Source organism: Coenobita brevimanus, chromosome 29 (assembly GCF_032717465.1).
Source record: "Coenobita brevimanus isolate Jiangsu-jjx chromosome 29, ASM3271746v2, whole genome shotgun sequence".
Taxonomy (NCBI): Eukaryota; Metazoa; Arthropoda; class Malacostraca; order Decapoda; family Coenobitidae; genus Coenobita; species Coenobita brevimanus.
In genome coordinates, this window is record NC_136982.1 from 44,321,101 (window position 1) to 44,335,912 (window position 14,812).

General features: G+C 41.1%; 1 protein-coding gene across 1 annotated transcript in view; it reads left to right on the forward strand.

Moving 5' to 3' along the window:
• Epac (Exchange protein directly activated by cAMP) overlaps positions 1-8,848 on the forward strand; it is a 158,165-nt gene extending 149,317 nt beyond the window's left edge. The window contains exons 19-26 of the mRNA XM_080268781.1: positions 2,328-2,474; positions 3,201-3,301; positions 4,372-4,497; positions 5,162-5,340; positions 6,084-6,188; positions 6,968-7,092; positions 7,909-8,028; positions 8,721-8,848. Coding sequence (XP_080124907.1) covers positions 2,328-2,474; positions 3,201-3,301; positions 4,372-4,497; positions 5,162-5,340; positions 6,084-6,188; positions 6,968-7,092; positions 7,909-8,028; positions 8,721-8,848 — 1,031 coding nt within the window. The remainder of the gene's footprint in view (positions 1-2,327; positions 2,475-3,200; positions 3,302-4,371; positions 4,498-5,161; positions 5,341-6,083; positions 6,189-6,967; positions 7,093-7,908; positions 8,029-8,720) is intronic.
• The last annotated feature ends 5,964 nt before the right edge of the window (positions 8,849-14,812 follow it).

Genomic DNA, 14,812 nt, shown 5'->3' on the forward strand with positions numbered 1-14,812 from the left:
CTATTCTGTTCTTGGTGTTGGAGAGGGACGCCTTCATGTGGTGGCATCCATATAACCAGGAGTTGGAGCTGCCTGGTTGTACAGACGTCCCTTAGCTACTTCCCTATCCCCCGAAAGGAGGATAGTGGACCGCAGGAGAAGCCTTAAGCCTGCAGTCTACCGGGTTCGCGTTTCGGATGAGTCTAGGGCCCTAAGAACGGCAGTAATAGGAATAATAATAGTAATAAAAGCAATAATAAATACTACGAATAGCAGTAACAATAGTAGTTTCAACTCTAGGCTTATCTGAACGTGAACCCGTTGGACTGCAGGCCAAAGTTGACCCTCTTCCACAGTCCCCCATCATCCCTTTTGGGGGGAATAGGGCGGGAGTTGAGGGACGTTTGCATAACCGGGCAGAGGAGTAGCTCGGTTATGTCAGGGCCACCACGTGAAGTCGTCCCTCCCCTGTACCCGGTGTGGTGATGGGATTATTGGAGACTAGAACCTCTTCACTACGAGGATCTTTAAAATCGCGCGGTAGTAGCAAGACTGAAAGTGTCATCGCACAGAGAGGGTTAAGAGCGGTATTCTAGTACGGTCAGGAAGCTTCCTAACACCTCTTCCTTACCGATTTATTTCTGATTCTGCTCCGTTACTGTATTTTTGTATGTTGTTCGTGCGGTCAGTGTCGATATTGAAAAATCATAAGAAACAAATCAAGGGGATATTAATGAGCAGTTTGGAAAATGAATCGTTAAGGAAGAGGTGTTAGGGAGCCTCCTTACCCGACGGGAATACAGGCCTAAGATTTGTAACGTAATGATTCCTTGTTCAGTACAAAACCTAGCTTGCAGAAACATTATTATTATTATTATTATTATTATTAATTATTTTCACTGCATCGTGGTGTTAAATGTTCAGATGTTATGATCTGTTCTTGCTGTTTTTTGTTTTTGTTTTTTTTCTGTCTCCTTACACTCTTATATCACTTTTTTTTTTTTTTTTTTTTTTTTTACATTTTTCCTTGAGATAATTCGGCCTTCAACAACTATCCTACGTCTAAGATTGGTTTTTACTTCTGAATTAAAGTAAAAAAAAGAACGTTATCATGATTATTTTTATTATTATTATTATTATTATTACTCTCATCATCATCATCATTATAATTACTCCTCAGCTTCCTTTGTTCCTTAAGTATGTGTTCCTTTAACAGTTTTTATCATTGGACTGAGAAGATGAAGGTGAAAAAATTGTATGCATCATGACGTTCAGAATTGTCAAGTCAAAATTCAGCATAAATTAATCACTAGCTGCTTCCCCCTCCTCTCTCTCTCTCTCTCTTTCTCTCTGAAGGGGTTAACTCATTTATCTTGTATTATAACTAGTATGACGTAACTTCCTATATCGTAGTCTGCTTCTCTCTCGTTATTCTTGCATTGGTTGTACCCCTGTAGTTAGTCTCGCTGCATGACCTCTAATTGGGCTGTTTGTAGGTAGTTCTTATGCAATCATAACTAGCCTTGTCCTATTTCTGAAGACAAATTATCTCATCAAAGAGTAGGGATAGGATGATGATGATAATGATGATGGTGATGCATAACCTTGTCGTTGTTAAATCCTGTCTGTGTTGTTTTCTTGATGATGATGATGATGATGATGATGATGATAATGGTGATGATGTGTATTAGGGGTACTAGTAACCGTATTTTTGTGGTACTGGTATTCGTGTTGGTGGTGTGGTGGTGACAAAGTGTGGTGTGGTGGTATGGTGTTGGTGGTGTAGTGGTGGCAAAGTGTGGTGTGATGGTGTGGTGTTGATAATGTGATGTGGTGTTGGTGGTGCATTAAGGTGGTGTTGGTTGCTGTGTTGTGCTGGTGTAGGGCTGGTGTTGTGGTGTGCTTTTGGTAATGTGATGCGGTTTTGGGAATGTGGTGTGGTGTTGTGATATGGTGTATTATTGGTTATGTGGTGTTGATATTGTGGTGTTTGAAACGTGTCCTGGTATTACTTATGTCCTGGCAACTGATCTGGTATTAATATTGATATGTGGTGGTATTGGTGATGCTATAACGGCCTGGTATAGAAAAGCGATCAGTGTTGATGTGATGATGATGATGATGATGATGAATGGTATGATGTTATATTTTATTTCTTGTGGTGATGATAGAGTGGTGTGATAGTGGTATTAATATTGTTATGGTGGCATAGAATGGCATTAATTTCTGGTTTTGATGATGAAGTGGTATTTGTAGCGCTGATAGTAATGTGGTATGAAGGAGGTTTATTGTTATGGTGACGGTAATGTGCGATGGCGTGGTGTTAATCTGTTGTGGTATTATTCCAGTCATCTTCCGGGTATACTGCGCAGATCACACCTACTGCACCTTAAGATTCTCCCTACAAACCACGAGTGACGTCATCAAGCGCTCTGCCGCCGACAAGCTGGGTCTTAGGCCGGAAAATATGCTGCTGGTTGAGCTAAAATCTACAGGTGAGTGAGAGTCAAGTTAGGCTCTATGCAGGTGTACTTAGGAGTTTTTTGGCACTTCTTCTTGACTGTTTTATTTGTGCTTATGTCACGCTAATAATACTGGAGCACTTCTTCATTACTATTTTATTTCCACCCAGAGTTGGACGTAGGTTATTTATTTACCCGCGTCTGTTTGTTTGTGCACAAGATCTCTCCAGATGTTGTCATCGAATTTCAGTTAAATATGGCAGACAAGTGGGCAGTGGATCAGGGAAACGTTGGTTAGATTTTGAGGTGGATCCGGATCTGAATGCAGGAATAAATCATGAATTTTACTGGGATTGGCGGAGGTATGCGCCATACGAGGCTGCGTAACAGAACCGGCTAAGATAGTAGAATTATCTGACTGTGAGACAGTGAACGTATTTGTCTGTTAGGAAAAGGGAATTACAGTAGTAAATAATAGAATATATTGGTGTTGGAGAAAACATGCTCTCTTTGAGTGCTTACTGGTTCCTTTATGTTATTAATGAAGTTTAGGGTGAGTTAATTTAGGTCTTATACAGGTGTTCTTAGGGGAGTTATTAATATTTCTTCGTTATAATTGTAATTCTGTCCAGGTTAAGTCCATATTGTACGTCTGTGTTATTAATAAACTCCACAGGTAAGTCGGTCTAAGTCTTTCCACAAATGCTAGACTCGAGCTATTAACTAAGTCCCTCAGTGTCTGTATGATCTATGTTGCAGGCGAGGTGGTGCCCCTAAGGGAGAAGGAGGTCTGCCCCCCGACTGGTCTCACTCTCAATGGTCGTCTTTTCATCTCCAACAAGGACCACCTCGACGCCCTGGTTGGTCTCAGTGTGGTCTTTTCCTTTATATCTTCCCTCTTGTTGAACCCTAAGCACCATAAATCTCCCTTGAGCTGAAGAAATCGTCTGACGTTCGTGGTGTAGAGTTTAGTGGAGGTTCTCTCTGATGATGATTATCCGTAAAGATGATTTTTAACCCAGTCGCTACGAGAGATCATTCTTTTGCTGAATAAAATCGTCAGGCGGCGGCAATAAATAATAGTACCGTACTAAAGAAATGACAGGGTATCAGAGAAATTCAATCAGATCTCGGTTATATTCGGACACATTTATTCTAAGTTGAGAGGTGTACAATACTAGTATATGCAGTATTTTGGCTCTTGGTCCATGTATTTCAGACTATATTTTCTAATTAAATTCAGTGATACATATTCAGTGTTAGATACAGATGCATATTTGGTTTATAAGTCTGGCATTTCAGTCTTTATATTTCCGTAAAATTTTGTTACATATTGTTTGCGTGGCATGAGCTTCACACTGTTACGTTATCCTTTCCTTCATGAGCACATTATTTCCCACTTTAGATGTTAGTCTTGGGGAAGGAAAGTCAGACTCGTATATATGCCATATTATGAAGAACACGTATCATGCACAGAGAAAAACAGGTTTCCTCTGTGTTGTTATATATAAGAAAAAGGAAAAAGTACTGATGTTAAGGGGAAACTACACTATAATCCTTGCTTTTCCTCTTCTTTATAAACAGTAACTATCATTCTGTTATTTTTGAGGAACTGCATACAAACCTACCCTCCGTCTCAGTTTAGTCTTGAAGTGAATCCACGGAAACTGCATTATGCCCACAATAAACATGCTCTTGATAGTTCTTCCTTTTTCACACTTTCTCATTTGTTTTTTGATCGTACCTTACCCTATCCCTAGGTGGGGAAATAAGGTCAGGTTGATGATGATGATGATGATGATGAGGAGGAGGAGGAAGAGGAGACAGAGGATGATGATGGTGATGATAATGATGATGGTAATGTATTTCCTGCATTTCAACACTTCGCGGCACAATAAAATCAAGGCACTTTTTCATTTTTCCTCGGCAGATGCCCCTACCGGAACAGGAGGGCCCTTCAGAAGGCACCATGAACCAGCTGGAGATCTACAGCACGAGGGAGTTGGCATACCACATCACTATGCACGATTGGGACCTCTTTAGTGCCATCCATGAGGTATCAGATCTTCTTTATAATTGTCTCATTAGTATTTAGTTGTCTTTAAGGGGTTGGTCTAAAGCCCTTATTCTCGCCAGGTGATGAAGCTCCCTAACACCTTTTCCTTAGCGATTTACTTCTGGATATGACTGGTTAATGTCCTTTTGTATTTTATTCATGCGAAGTAGCTTAGGAGAGTTGGGTGGTGTCTTGATCTAAACCCAGGTGGATAGTGTTCCGATTTAATCCTGCAGTTGCCAGGTTGATGGATGTCTGGGAGGGGGGTGAGGTGTAGTCTAGTGTTCCGGAGTGTAATATAGTGTTCTGATCGTAGTGTTGTATTGCCTTGTGCGTGAAGTAGATGTGTAGACGCTTTTTGAATGTTAGTGTACGAGTGTCAGGAAATGGGAAGCGTGGGATGTTGTTGAAGCGAGTCTGGTAATGTTTGTGCAGGGATGATTTGGTGTCTCTGGGTGTGTTGTGTCTCTCTCTTATAATAAGAGGGGTTTAGTGTGTTAAAACAAGCTGCTACTTAGAGTCTTGATTTTATTTATGTATTATTTTAATGTAATCTTCTGTTATGCGGATTTAGGCCACGTATTTCACCCTTATTTAATTTTCCAACATCACCTTCTTCCACTCAGTCTCCTTTATTCTAGGCCTTACTTTTCTCCATGAACAGTACGAGTTTCTGTACCAAGTGTTCGGGCGGGACCACTTCGGCGAGGTGATGTGCAACTTGGATGTGTTCCTGCGCCGCTTCAACGAGATCCAGTACTGGGTGGTGAGTGAGATCTGCCTGGCCAACGCCCTCTCCAAACGCGCCCAGCTCCTCAGGAAGTTCATCAAGTTGGCCGCGTAGTGAGTGACAGGATATCTTTTCATTTTTCTGTTTGGAAGGCGTATTGTTTTTACTAAAATCTTTTGGGTGCTTAGAGTGTGTGTGTGTGTGTGTGTGTGTGTGTGTGTGTGTGTGTGTGTGTGTGTGTGTGTGTGTGTGTGTGTGTGTGTTTATCTTTTACAGAGCCAATATCTTTTATGTACTTTTATGTTTTTATTCCTACTGTGTGATTTTTTTTCGAAGTTGCAATATTTTTGATATATCTTTTGTGTATTTTTTTTGCATTTAATTTTAGTGATTTTTTTTTTTCGAAACTATTATTTTTTACATAATTATATTCTTTATGTGGTTTTAATGTATTTATTTCTTGTAAGTCTGGTTCTGTTGTATCTCAGCTTCGAGGGAATATCATGTTTTGCAAATAGTTTTGTATTCCTTGTATTTATTTCTAGTGAGTGTGATCCTGTGGTGAAATCTAACACTCTTTGGTCAAATCTAACACCTTATGATCAAAATTCTAACACCCAGTGGCCAAATCTAATAACGTTTGGGCAAATCAAACACTCTGTGGTCTAATCTAACACCTTATAGTCACATCTAACACCCTCTGATCAAATCTAACACCCCATGATCAGTTCCAATACCCTGCAGTGTAATCAGACACGTTTTGGTCGCATCTAACACTACGGTCAAATCTAAAAACCATTCTGTCACCCTATGCTCAGATCAAACACCCCAATCTGACACCTTATGCTCCTTCCAGCTGTAAGGAGCACCAAAACCTAAACGCCTTCTTCGCCATCGTCATCGGCCTCAGTAACGTGGCCATCTCTCGTTTAACGCAGACATGGGAACGACTCTCATCTCGGTGAGTTTGCCTTTTTAATACATCAATTTTCAATATTTCTTTTACCTCAGCTTGACCCAGAGTTTCGTCTTTTTGTCGTTTATTTCACGTAACTCAGTGGCAGAGAATAGGACAATGCTACGCTTCAGCCTCCTTTCCATTGAACTTCTCCATGACTAGCATCTGAGTTTTCCCTTGTAGTACATCCATTTTTTATAGTCCTTTTATCTCAACTTGGCCCAGATTTTCGTCCTGTTGCAGCTTATTTAACGCACTTCAGTAGCAGAATAGTTATGATGATGCTACTGCTCTGCATCATTTCCATAGCACTTCTTTATGACTAGCACCATATTCTGGTATTAATCTAGTGGTACCCCTGAGCATTTAAGATGGAGAGGTGGCAGTTTTAGGCTACTTTAGAGTATAGTAAAGAGGATATAGTATTTTTTTTTGTATTGATAAACTCTGGTGCTGAAGAGGGTCGCCTTCTTGTGATGGCACCGATATGACCAGGCGGTGGGACTGCCTGGTTATACAAACGTCGCTTAGTCTCCTTCCCAGTCATACAAAGGGAGGATGTGACGTGCACAAGAAGGGCAACTTTGGCCTGCAGTCCACCGGGTTCACGCTTAGATGAGCTTGAGGTTGCAGCTACTACTACTATTACTACTACTACTACTACTACCCCTGACTCATATAAATAGACCTTTCTTTCCTAATAATAACATTCAAGTTCTTCCCATACAGGCAGTTTTGTAAGTCACACCAGACAGCAGGCTCTTAACACCTACCTTTTTCAGATTTAGGAAGATGTACACGGAGTTTGAAATCCTAATAGACCCGTCCAAGAATCATCGTGCGTATCGACTCTACGTGGCCAAATTACAGCCCCCTATCCTGCCCTTCACACCTCTGCTGATGAAAGGTACAGGTGTTGTTCCGGTTGGTTAAGGAAGCTCCCTAACACCACTTACTGAGTGATTTAGGCGTTATCCATCCTTTAGTCCATATTCGCGTTGATTAAGGAAGCTCCCTAACACCTTTTACTGAGTGATTTAGGCGTTATCCATTCTTTAGTCCATATTCACGTTGATTAAGGAAGCTCCCTAACACCTTTACTGAGCGTTTTAGGCGTTATCCATTCTTCAGTCCGCTTTCGCGTGGAGTAAGTAACCTCCCTAACACATTTTACTGAGTGATTTATTTTGCTTATTTAGGTATTATCCATTCTTTAGTCCGTATTCTCGTTGGTTAAGGAAGCTCCCTAACACTTCTTACTAAGTGATTTATTTTGCTTCTCATCTGTGTCATTTAAATCATTCAGATACCACCATACACTTCGTAAATAACGTACCAAAGCATATTAACCAGCTGTATCCAAAAATAAATCACTAAGGAAGAGGTGTTAAAGAGCTATAGAAAGTTTGTACTAATTTGAGAAAAATCTCTAACGCCTTTCTCCTCAATTGATGGCCTGGTGTAGTTTGATTGAAGCATCGATTTGACTAGTAACCAGTGAGACTCATTCCTCTCTCAGCTTAATCATCATCATCATCATCATCAACATCATCACTATCTTCATCATCATCATCATCATTTCTGATCTCTAGTGATGCCATTTAATGTCTTGTCATCGTCTCCTCGGCCTGACATAGCCTAACCTAACCTAGCCTAATCAACTCAAACTTATCACCTCTGCCCTACGGTAACCTAGCCTAACCTAATGCACTCTTACCTCCAGACATGACGTTCACCCACGAAGGCAACCGCACCATGTTGGACGGTCTGGTGAACTTTGAGAAGATGCACATGCTGGCCCAGACGCTCAGGACCATCAGATACTGCCGATCACGTCCCCTGGGTTAGCTTACTTTAAGATTTTTGTTAATGTTTTGCGTTGTATCTGCATTGTGCATGATCTTTTGCCTCTATCGCCTTTTTTATGCATGCCATTCTATCTATCGGCTCTGTTGCTTTTTACGAACATGTGTTTTACCTTATCTCTCGGCTTTATCACCTTATGTTTCAGCTTTTTCGCATTTATTATTATTATTTTTTATTTATTTTTTTTTATCTACGGTGTGCTTCGTCTTCTGGGCTTTTCGCTTTTTATGCATGTCTCATCTTTTGGCTGCATTTTTTCCTCTGCCCGCCTCGTCGAAAAGTTGCCTTCTTGTTTATCTGCATTCTGTCTTATCTTTCGGGCTGTATCGCATAATATCTACGTTCTTTCTCGTCTGTCGATTGCATCGCTTTTTGTACCGCACGGCACATTCTTTCTCAGTTCTAGCACACGTATTTGCAATTTTATGGAGTTGATTTTCTCTTGTTTTACTACGTTAGTTTTAGCGAGCACAAACAAAATCGCAGGAAACGTTGTAGCAGAATGCTAATTTTCTCTTATTTGGGGATGTTCATGAATCTGTTCCCCTAAGAGCAAGGCCAATAATCTACACATTTATACATTCCATCCTTGCTGAGCCAAGATGACATATAATGAGGCATTCTTGCATAACTAAATTGCCATATAACTCAGCATCTTCCCCTTCGCAGCCTTGGAGGTCCCCCCGGTACCAAAGAACGAGAATGAGATCCGCGTCTACGTCAGAAATCTTCAGGTAATCGATAATCAGCGTCGCCTCATGGCCCTCTCCAACAGACTCGAACCGAAGAGACCATGAGTAGAGAGGAGGAAGACCCAACCATCCTTCTCGTGAGCTAAACGTAACAGCCCAGAGAGGACGAAAAGAAAAATCGTGTTTCGGTTGGCGTCTTTCTCGTAAAGGAATGAAGAAAATGATGCGGTTCTGCCTGCAAGAGGACGAATCGACCCCCATAAGAGGACGAGAGGTAGCTGTGTGGAGGAGTGACTCGTCCAGCGGTTGACGTCTTTCTCTCAAGCGAAATAAATTGCTATGGTCGACCTGATTAGAGGACGAATCGACCCGTTAAGAGGATGAGAAGGCAGTTATGTGCTTAAAAAATCGTCCAGCTGGCGTCTTTCTCTTTAGCAAAATAAATAAAACTGCTGTGATCGACTCCAGATATAGATAAAAAGCCTGAGCTATACTTCTAAAAAATCGTCCTTTGGTTGACGATTTTTCTCAAGTGAAATGTTGACAAGTGCTGTGATCGACCCTGAACGAGGACGAATCAGCTGACATCAGGACGAGAGGCCATTGGTGATGGAAGAAATCGTCCTGCAGTTGGTGTCTGTCTCGTGAGCACAAAAATGATGTACCAGTGTGTAGATAAATGCTGTGACGAACCAATAAAAGAAGAGAAATAATGTCCTTCACTTGGCATCTCTCTCAAGCAGTGTCCTATCACCAGTGTATAGTGGACGAGAAATTGCCCTTATGCTGAAAAAAAAGGCATTTGGTGATCAGCGTCTTTCAGGCAAAACGACACACAGTATTACCACAGAATAGGAAATTTCGAATACTGTGATAGACGCTTAGAGGATGAGAAGCTACGCCTAAGATCGAAAAACTTAGTTGGCATTGGTATAGATATAAAACCTTAAGTTCCCGATGTCCTGAAAGAGTTAATGAGCTTCAGGTACGAACTACAGTATGCTGAAAGAAAGCTAGCACAGTTGAGCTTAAAATATTATACTGGAAGTGCTTGTGAGGTGGAGTTTATTAGAGTCAGTGGCAAAAGGAAATTGAAACTGCTATAAAACGCGCCAGAAGAGGATTATTTTACTCTACTCGCACTTGAGGATAGTGTCATTTGGCTGCCAATAGGAAAGTCAAGCCTTCTATGTTTAAGATGTACGGTAGTTGATTAAGAAAGTTGAGTGAAGGAAAGACGAATGGTGATGAAGCAAGGGAAGATTGAAAGGAGACGGTTATGGAGAAAGATGAAAGTGTTGTTAAAATGAAGAGTGACGCTGAAAGAAGGAATGAAGCGTGAAATCAGTGACAATAATTAAAACTGAACAGAAATGAATGAAAGAAAGAGGTCATAAAAAGACGAGAGAGTACTAAAAATTAAGTGCCGCAATGGAAGAAAGGGTAGAAGGAAGTTATGAAAGAGACAAAATAAGGAATGCAGGGAGACGAAGGAGAAAGGAAAGGAAGGAAGGCTGGAGAGAGAGAAGTGAAGAAGGTAGGAAGGTGAGGAAGAAAGGAAGGAGTTAGGAAGCAAAAGGAAGTAGAGAATGAAGGGAGGAAGGATAGAGAGAAGAAAGGAGAGCAATGTTATCCCTGGAGACACAGTATTACATTCTTACTCTATTCCTACGGTTAGTATATTTTCCATGAAGTATTTTTCCGCACATAAAATAGTATCAGTCCTTTCATTACGATGCCGTATTTAAACTCATTATTATTGCTACGGCCAGACGATTTCACTCAGCTTAGGGGGCTTAATCTGGTAGTGAAGGAGACGTTGGTGACTCTTCCCAACTCGTCCACCAAGTAGTATCCAAATCTGGTGAAAACTCTTTTAGTTATTTTCTACACACACACACACACACACACACACACACACACACACACACACATACGAGTCGGAATTTGACTTTGCCTTGTGACTTTGACCTTCAGTTGTTTTCAGAAGTGAATTCCTTTGTTCTTTCCATCATTTTTTATCATAGCTAAATAAAATCGTCTGGTATCATCGATAATAATTTTTTTACAAAGATGTCATCGCACTGGAATGGTTCAAAGAGTAATCCCGCCAAGCTGACTAACACAAACTGTCCTGACGCTTACCATCCGGCGATTTATTTTTAAAAATCTATTCTCGGCACCCTCCCAGACGATATTATTAATTTTGAAGGCACAGCAAGTCTCCATTAACCCATTTATAGGTTAATTTCCCTCCTTCAGGTGAATAAAATTGTCTGAAGATCACAAGAATAAGATTCAAAAACCCTGTAATTGGTCTGAGGGGAATTTTTTCGGAGACACAGCAAAAGCGAACTTTCGTGTCTATTCGTATTGCAGACACTTAACTCCTTCCATCCGGCAACTTATTTTTGTTTTACTTTCTGCTGCCTCCATACGATTTAGCCATTTAGGAGGGGCATTATCGAACTGGGGGGGTTTAGGTATTGTCTTCATTAACACCTTTTTACTGCTAGAGATCCCTGCAAGATTGAAGGTAATTGTCTGGTGGTAACAAGAATACGAGTAAAAACGTAAATACACGTCATCCGGCTGAGGTGCCTGATAACAAGCACAAGATCCACTAAGTGAAACGGAGCATTGGGATGGTTTGTCTTCAGAAAATGTACAGTTACTTTTGTGGTGTAAATATTTGATTACTCACAAGGAGACCAGGGAAAGACACAGACAAGTTACATATCCTCTGAAGGACGACAGACACAGCCGCTCGCCACGACACCACACATGCACAGGAACCGAATTGAAGGGGAGCAGAATCCCGTCTTGCATTGAGTTTGAGGGAAGAAGGGATAGAAACCTAACCTGGGGTGGGTTCGTCCCTCAGGGTGCGACCACACTTGCTCAAAACACGTGATCGGCAGGAGGAAATCGAGGCCTCGGGATGCGTCTGATGTTCTGTGTAGGATATTGCAGTGACTCTAACTGGTGCATTGTTTCATCTCGTCAGTCACATGTTTTGGGGAAGCATGGATGCACCTTCAGACCGCCTTCATGTTTATAATTCACTTCGTGTCATGCGCACAGTCATGGCTGGAGAAAGCTACGTGTGAAATTCAAGCTATTAGAAGACCTTTTTTTTTTTTTTTTTTTTTTTTTTTTTTAATGTGCATTTTAGAAGTCAAGTGGCTGCGGTTTTGGTCTTTCATATTGATCACCTTCACCGTGAGAATGTATTTTTTATTTTATTTTCGCCATCAACGGACATTTGTAATTGAATCAGATTAGCACCGTATGGCCTGCCGGTTAAGGAAGCTCCCAAACATCTTTTCGTAAACGATTTATTTTGCTTATTACACCTTACTGTCCTATTCTGTGTTATATAAATCCTTCCAATATTACTATACTCTGCATAAATAACGTACAAAAGGATATTAACCACTCATATCCAAAAATAAGTCGCTAAGGAAGAGGTGTTAGGGAGCCTCCTTACCCAACGAGAACATTGGCCTATCAGTGAAGTTAATGAGGTCTGTATCTAAAATCTCCAGTTCAAGAAAATCACCCAAAGCTAAGAAAAATCGTCTAGAATCGTCTGAAGCCTATATCTAACCCCTCTAGTATAAAAAATCACCCTTTAGCTAAGAAAAACCGTCTGTAGAGGGCAAAAATGGAATATAAAAGACCATCTCAGACTGAAGGTATTAAGCAGTGTGACATATAGGGTGGTGTGGACATTGCACTACACTTGAAACTCGCCTGATTGTATTATTAGAGTTCTGGGAATGGCTCAGTCTGCTGATGTGGGCTTGATTGTGGCAGTGGGAGTAGGAAATACGTGATGCTGGATAGACATTGCTAACACTGGCTGAACCGTACCCACAACACATTAGAAATCGCCTCACGTAGCGAAAGAGGAGCGTTATACATGAACCACCCTGTACAGTGGAAGCAGAAGTAATATTCCTCTTTCAAAATATTCCCAGGACACTAAAAATAATATATGTGGGTAGTATTAAGCTTGGCTCTATTTTTTCAACCATTAATATGGAAATAAGAAAATAATATGTATTCAGGTATAATCTAGGCATCACATTTTGTATATATATTTTTTGTGAGTAGAGATGATGTATAAATTATTGTTTTATATATATATATGTAAATGTGGAAGATTTAATGTCATACTTAATGTGTATATCATAAGGAGAGAGCAGTAGTCTGGTGGGATTGGGAGGCTGTCAGGCACTTCTTCGTGACCAGATCTCTTCTCTAACCCTTTCAGTCCACGTATTTTACTCTTGCTATCTCCAGACGATTTTCTTCACCTGAGGATAGACTTTCGACCTGGCGGGGTTAGTATTATAGCCACTGGTAACCCCTTCCCTTCTTGAGGTCCCTCCTGAGACGGTGAAAAATGAATAAAATCGTCTGCTAGTAAGAGTAAGATTCAGAAGACGCCATGGAATTGAAAGAATTAATGTTATTTTTATTTTGCATGTTATGTATGTGAATTATGTGAATATTATAGAGACATAGGGGACATACAGGAGAGAAATTATAATTTCTAGTATGCTATTTATACAAACTAGAATATTAATGGGATATAAGTAGCACACAGGAGAATGTGAAGTTGTAATATGCCTAAAAGAAAGAATAGAAAACAAATCGCTAGGGAAGAGGTGACACGGAGCATCCTAAATCCATCAGACTACAAACAAGGGGTCAGTGCCGGAGTGTGACGCGGCCGAGATGGGATGTGTATTCAGGGTGTGTGTGTCAGTGCAGGGAGGCAGCTGTATTGGGCACGTGAATCACGAAGCAGTGTCTAAAGCACATGCCGTGTATGTTTGTTACCTGGATGTCATGTAGGGAAAAAAAAATGCAGTTTCTGTGTGTGACTAGCAGTGTAGCCCCAGGTTCATCTTCTGTATGAACCCAGTGAACTGCAGGCTGAAACTGTCCTTCGGCAGTTCGCCGTACCTCTCTAGGGAGATATGGATGTAGGTGAGGGGCGTTTGTTTAACTGAGTAGCAGATCCGCCTGAGTAAGTCGGTGCCACCACACGAAGGGGTCCCTCTCCAGCACCACCTGTGAGACAGAGTGGTATGAAAAAAAAAAAGAAAAAAAGAATACAACAATTTTTCAGTGGCTTGGATATACTGGTGAGGGACGCCTTCACGTGGTGACTTCAGTAGCTTTTACCTCCCCAGAATCATTCGTTACACCACGCGTAGGAATAACTTTACGAGAAGAGTTACCGGTATGATTAATTAGTGATACGTGGAGAGAAATTTAAGATATATACAGAAATACTCTCTGAATCCTGTCTCACCCCATCCCTGAGTGGGAAAAGAGATCTGGATGATGATGATGAAGAGAAATAATTGACACGAGAGCAGAATGTAAAGTTCATCTAGAGAAAGAAAAATGACATTGTTTCGTGGTGCCCGTCTCATTACAGCTCCCTTTCTCATTGACTGATTATCGATACTCTTTTTACTGCGATTACATTTTAGATTTTCATCCTCCAGACAGACGATTTTTATTCATCTGTGGAGACACCCCAACCGCTGATGGGGTTTCAGAAGTCTCCATTGTCCCTTCGTCATGAGAGATTTTCTTAAGTGCTGATAAAAATCGTCTGGTGGTAGGAATAATGACGCTGGTGTTGGTGGGGGACGCCTTCACGTGATTGCACCGATATAACCGAGCGGCGGTACTGCCTGGTTATAACAACGCCCCTCAACTCCCTCCCTGTCCCTCTGAAAGGATAGTGGTGGCCTGCAGGAAAGGAGAAACATCAGCCTGCAGTCCACTGGGTTCACGTTCAAATGAGCCTGGGACCACAATAACAGCAAGAATGAAACTAAAATGTCATTATACTGAAAGAGTTACTTACAATCCTACCCCCCCCTCCCCATTTTTTTTTTTTTATAGGGAGAGGGTCCTTCTCGGCAGCCGTCTGGAAATGCACTGTTTCGCTCCATACTTATTCTTTACACGCTTGTGCTGTAGGTAATATACGTATATCATTCTTTGTCTCGTGTGTGCGTGTGTGTGTGTGTGTGTGTG